Raw genomic sequence first — 6,502 nt, 5'->3', positions numbered from 1 at the left:
GGGGAAGGAAGATTCAGCATAGAAAAAAAAAAAAAAAAAAAAACAGAAAGAAAAAAATTGGCAAGCCAACATAATAAAAAGCAAGTAAATGCAAAGGGTGTACTCTAGTAATTTTTTTTTAAACTACATTTTAATCCTCCTGACAAATTCTGATGTAAAGAACCACTCAAAGAATACCTGAGCTGGGAAACAAGAGTTGGCATAGAATGAAATACTGGAAGATTTAACTACCTAACATAAGACCAGCTTATCTGCTGATGTACTAGGGCTCAAAACCAGCTGGGACCAAGGAAAGCTAAGTTAGCCTACAGTTCTCATCTGTAAGACTTGCTGAATAAATATTCACATAGAGGTATGCTATTTAAAAAGATACACCTAATATATTTATCCACTATCAAGTCATTGAAACAAATGGCACTAGTGATGTCAGCGCTTCAGAAGTTACACATTTTTCGCGTATCTTAGGAAGATGTGGAAATACAGATCTCTTAGGACTGTAAGTCATGTCATCACCTTCACCCTAAACTCTCTGTAGGATGGTTTTGTAACAGTAGCTCCTCAGCAGACAGAAAACTGTAACATGCTGTGTGGGGCCATCAAATGGCTTAAATTCCTCATCAGCTTAATACCATCTGGGCTACTTAAGCTAAGCAAAAGCCTATAAGCTGTTTCTCAGTCAAACAGCAGAGGATAAAACTGAATGCAAGAAGCAGGGCGGAGGTGGCTAGGCTGAGTGCATTGCAAATGAAATAAAACTTTCCACAAGTTTTACATAATACTGCGGCCACAGGACAAGCAGTCACAAGAGGACAGAAACTAGTATCATGTGAAATGAACCCTTTAATTCCTTGTGAATATCCTTTGTCTTTAAACAGGTAATTGTGCTCCGTTGTTTTGCACGTGACTTCTGCTCCTAGTAGATCAAGACACCGAAACTGAGCGTGTTTGAAAAAGCGGACCTCACAAGACAGTACTGCCAAACACGATCCCCTCTGCTCTTAACCACAAACAAAAAAGGCACGATATTAGTTTTGCAGACTTCTACCAAGAAAAGCAGAAACTGAATACCAGCACTGTTACTTCTAGGAACGTAGTTGTTCTGTTCTCAATCCTACTGAAGAAGTGGTAACATGCCGAGAACTACTCTGCACAGGAAGAGTATTTGTGTGAAGCACTATTCAATTTTCTGTTTCACATCAAACATTAAAGTTGAACTTACCATCTGGGTCTTTAAAAGTCAATGTGATAAACTTGCTAGCAACCATGAACATGAATATCACCCAAAAGCATGCAGCTAGCAGCAGCCACTGGTGGTGCATGTTGTCAGACATGAGCCATATAAAGTTGTTGCTTCCTGTTTGACAGAGGAAAGATTGACACATTAATTATTTTTGTTACCGTTTAGAAAAATACTTTCCAGAACCAAAATGACAAAACTCTTATATGTATGTGTGTCATAAAACATAGCAGTAGATTTCACTTCTTTTTGTCCTTTTGGCTGGTTTTTTTAACCAATGTTAAGGCTGAGGCAACGTAACCGTCGGCTGCTATCAAAGAGAGGCTTCACTCCTCCTTCACCCCCACATACACATTCCCAGTCCCCTCCTTGTGCTGGCAATAGCACTGTCTGTCTGACTGCTCAGGGAGACAGACCAGCAAACCCCCCAGTTTGTTTAAAGTGTAGTTTATTTTTTGATTTAACTTTGCAAGACGGCTCATTGTAGGAAAAGAAGGGAGAATGAAGAAAGCTGCCCTCTCGGCGGTAGCTAGTCAGCAGATCAACCAAGCTGTAACACTAACAGTATTCTTAGTTATCCCAGGTCAGCTCATGACATAAAGCATGTACTCCTCCCCTGCCCAGCCTACATGAATTACAGGCTGGACGCTACTGAGCCAGAACACTAAGCTTAACCTGACATAATATCTAAATACATTAATGTCTCTTTTTATCTTGTCACTTTTATTGCCAGCAAAGTATCAACCATAGGTTCTGGAAGATTTTTTTTATTTCCATCATGCTAAGCACTATCCACATAAATAGTAAACAAGGTTTCCTTGCAGCAGTGCCTACTACCTGTAGCTGCATCCTTGCAGGTAAGCCTTAAAGATAGGACTTCCCCAGGAGGGCAGGAAGGGTTACCCAAACAATTGAGACGGCAGATTTAATGTGCAAAGAAACCACAGGTAGTGACTGAATCCAAGCAGAGTGAGGATGAGGATACTGCACAATATTACAAACACATGGTGTCTGCCCTTCCTTGCAGTTTCTAAGTTTGCTGGAGTGCTCTGAGCACTTCTTAGTTTGATTTTGGAAACTGTAATCCTAATAAATTATTTTTTATGGTTAAAAGTTAAGATGCAATATAAGGAAACCAATTACAAAAAAGATTTAAGTCCCTAGCCATTAAGAGAAATGTATAATTTTAAGCTACATCTTTTGCTGAATTTCCAGCTTCTGATGGGCAGTGCACCCAGGGAAGCACTGGGGCTGACACCGAGTATCTGTGAAAGCCCCACTGCAAAATTTAAGCTTCCATAACTTAAAAAAAAAAAATCAAAACCACACACCACCAACAAAAACCTAACAGCAAACATCACTGCCTACCTACCAAAACCTGAGACTCCTCAGGCTTGAATATTTATCTTGCAAAAATAAAGCGCCATTGTCTCAGTTGTTGCTGGAGAGATAAGACACCTGAGGGCCTGAACTCAGGTGCTGGCAAGTTCAAATGTAAGCGAATGCTTCCTTTTGAGGATTCATATAACATAACTTCAGAACACTTAGCCAAAGAGGATATAACACAAAAATCTCATACAATGAGATTCTCCTAACAATCCGGAGAGGTTTGTGCTTGTAGCCTCAGGAAGAACAAAAAACCAAACACACCCACGTAGCTAGCAATAGGATCAAACTCACTCCTAAAGTAGCCACATGCAACTTCAATGAGAGTCACATCCGCATGGTTTGTGATCACACTTTCTACACAGCCACTTAGTGAATTGCCAGGGAATAACAGAGATGCCCCCATTCCCAGCTAAGATGCTAAAAACATGCTAGTTAATACTTCTAAGCAAACTTTGTATTAAGTTTTTCAGTCACATACCAGCGTTCCACCTTTTTCGTTCCCACAAAGCTTCAACAACCAAAGTGAGCCTGGTTTTGATGTTGTTTCAGCATGTCCACCTGCAACATCAGTACTACTGCTACAGGTGCTGATCCCTTTTCCAACCAGCTTTTGCCTTCCAGCAATGCAAATGTTTCCAGGAAGGTTTCTCACTGTAGCTGACAGAAGTGAAAGTCTTCAGGGCGTGTCGAAAGCCTGTGCAGGCAGACAAGCAGTTCAAAACAGATTTGGGACCCTAAGGATGTATGTGACATGGGTGAGAGGAGGAAAAGAACAGAGTATCTCCAATCAAAAAACCAGAATTCATAATTTTTAGCTAGGATGGCAGTGTTCAGGCCTATTTTTATTTTCTCAGTGCAGTATTTTTAGTTTGGCTTCTGAGAGGTCCCTTTTTTCCTTCTTTTATGATTTCATTTTTAAGTACTTCCCCTAAAAACATGGCATTTAGGTAAAGAGATGCATCAACTGTCTTCTGGACAATTACAGGTGCTGTGACCTCCATAAAGATGGTATTTGTCATCTCCCATTTTCTGCTGCAATTCCCTAGCTGCCAACTGAGCACGCAATGTCCAAGACACGTTATTCTTCAACAACGAAAACTGTTGGCCAGGAAGGGCAAATAATACGGTGTGAATTCTAGAACACTGACCTCTTTCCAGCTAAGTAGTTCAAAAGTTACTCTCATCCTACCACTGCACTAGTGCAAAACTTGCCCTAAGATTCATGCTGAAAACCACCAGGTCTCAAAGGTCCTCATTTTTCAGTCTGCCACAACATCCACCATCTCCCATTTAGAACACTGAAATTTATCACCTTTGCTTTCAGACATCACAATAATTTGGAAAACTTTCCAACTGCCACAAATGAGAAAAGTGCAAAATAGATGTCAGGACACAAAACATAGCAATGATATTTTTACTTTTTTTACTCTGCTAAAACCGTGAGAACCATTCAACATTTAAAATGCAATTTTAACCTGTCTTCAAGGCAGCAGACTGACAGAAGTTTGCAGAGAAGATTCTGCAGGAGGAAAACCTCTTTCTAACCATCAACTGCAGGCTTTTCAGAGACATGACAAATGGTCTGGACCAGACCCTTCTGTCTAACCCAGTACATTTGTTCTACATCAAGAATGATAGAAATGGCCTCCAACATTCACAGCATCCCTGCTAGTCTGCCCGCTTTTATAATGGTGATGGATGCACACCATTCAGTAAGGATTATTGATCTATATCCCCTAATGTAATTTATGTATTGGATTTCTAAGAAGTTGTGTTAAATGACATGGGGAAAGCAGTTCCCATATGCTCTGACCTGAAAAACAGTTAGTGCACACAGGACCCTGCTGTCAGATCCCGTGCTGTAGGGACAGGAGAACAACATTTCAGCCAAAGACACCTATGAGCGGTACACTACTTACCTCAAGGACTGGACTCTGAGACCAGAAAGGGGACAGAGTTGCAATCACATCCCTAACAACCACCACGATTACCCTTCAATACGTTGAAGCAGAGAGGATAATATTAACCAGTTTTGTCTACTTCTCTTTTTATGCACACAGCAGTTCTGCAACCATACTCATTGATGCAAGAGTCTTGTCAGAGGATTTATCATAACGTAATTACAATGGCTGGCACTTTTACTCACTTCTAGCATCCTAAACAAAACTACATCTGTATCAGCAGCTCATTACCTATCTCAAGAAGCAGGACTGTTCAAAATTATATACAGGAGTAACTCAACTATTATGCTCACTTAAATGCAATGACCAGTAATGTTTTTAAGATAACATCTTTATGTCGTTTCCCTTTCTCTAGCTTCTTTTAATATTTTTATTGTTTTCACATAAGGAAGTCGCACTTCCTGTTGTATCTCCAATCTTACCGCATCTCTGTCGCCTCTCGTGTTACTTATTTTCTAGTGAATACATGTACTAGCTTCTGTTTTTTCTCTTTAATAGCTTCCTTCAGCTTCCAAATGTGTCTTTTACTTCTTGCCTAAAGCATTTTTTCTTTACAAGTAGAAAAAACAAGAAAGCTGTTGAAGGTTTAGTCCGTTTTCTCACATTGAAATATGCAGGGATTTTTCAGGTTGCTTCTTCTCCCTCTTATTGCAATTCTATGCTTTTTAGGAGCACAAGATCCCCCAAATCCCTCTCTCCATCCATTCCTCTGTCCTTCCCTCCCTGGACTACTTACCCCAAAGACACACGGTCACATAACCCTCAGATCAGCCAGATGCCAGCTTTGCATGAGCAAAAATGGGATGACAAACACACACACAAACACGAACCAAAAATCAGGATACAAAGCATGGCAGGCTTGACCCATGGCCTGCAAGTAATGTGTTACCTGGAAAAACCACTCGCGCTTTGTGGAAGACTGCTGTTCTTCATGTGAAGGACAGGACAAAGCGTAGAAGATTTAAACAACATTAAAACTCAGTGCATGGCCCCTGCTTTGCAGCTTATGCTGTTTGGATAGGGGCACCTTGGCAGGATAGTCCCTGCACGCATCATGAATGACAGCGGCACACCGGTAGTCTCGAACTACCAACTGCTTGCCCATCAGCACATGACTAATGGTGTAATCTGAAATGGAACTGGTAACGAAAGCCAAACAACAGTTAGCTGGGATACCTAATCCATTTTCATTAAGGCCTCCTTTGTGTTACCTTAAAGTTAAGAGATCCGGACAATTTCTTACACTTTTTAAAAAAATTTTGGACTAAAAACTATGACACACTCCTTTGGTAAGTCGCGTGGTGCTGCTGAATGTTACAACGTACATTATAACGGGCATTTCTGAAAGCTGCCTACTTCCTAAGGCTTTCCTCCACCCCGACGGCACTAACAGGCCTATCGCCTCTGCCACCGCTGGAGAGCAGAGTCCTCCCTGAGCACGCACAATTCACCTGTCAGCAGGAAGAAAACCAACCACCGGAGCAGCAGCCCCTGCAACACCTCCGCCCGGGGCAGGCTCAGCGTGCGCCAGCCCCACGGCCCCAGACCGGGCACGAACGGGACCCTGCCTCCCCACCCAGCACACCCGCGCCCTGGTTGACAGACACCGGCTCCAACTCCACAGGCACCCCACGGTCTTCACAGCTGGGAACGGCAGCTCTTTCCCCAGCATCGGAGCTTCCCGGGGGCTCCGTTCGCTGCCCAAGGGGGGGATAAAAACAGACGGGTCCCCGCCAGGAAGACGGGACGCGGCCGTGGTCTGAACGGCACGGGATGAGCCGAGGCAAAGCTCACCCACAGCCCACGAGCCGGGCTCCGGGCGCACCGACTGGGCTAAACAGGCGTAAACTTTTCCCGTTCCCGAGTAGGAAGCAGGGCGGGCTTCCCCTCACCGCCGACAGGTAGAGACAACAGA

The 6,502-nt window shown here is 42.8% G+C and overlaps 1 protein-coding gene across 1 annotated transcript in view; it reads right to left on the bottom strand.

Annotated features, from left to right (window-relative positions):
- CHST10 (carbohydrate sulfotransferase 10) overlaps positions 1-1,348 on the bottom strand; it is a 13,496-nt gene extending 12,148 nt beyond the window's left edge. Inside the window, exon 1 of the mRNA XM_009276128.1 lies at positions 1,220-1,348. Within this exon, the coding sequence (XP_009274403.1) occupies positions 1,220-1,331 (112 nt within the window). The 5' untranslated portion in view covers positions 1,332-1,348. The remainder of the gene's footprint in view (positions 1-1,219) is intronic.
- Positions 1,349-6,502: the final 5,154 nt, after the last annotated feature.

Source organism: Aptenodytes forsteri, unplaced genomic scaffold (genome assembly GCF_000699145.1).
Source record: "Aptenodytes forsteri isolate BGI_AS27 unplaced genomic scaffold, ASM69914v1 Scaffold96, whole genome shotgun sequence".
NCBI classification, from domain to species: Eukaryota; Metazoa; Chordata; class Aves; order Sphenisciformes; family Spheniscidae; genus Aptenodytes; species Aptenodytes forsteri.
This window is presented reverse-complemented; position numbering and strand designations above follow the sequence as displayed.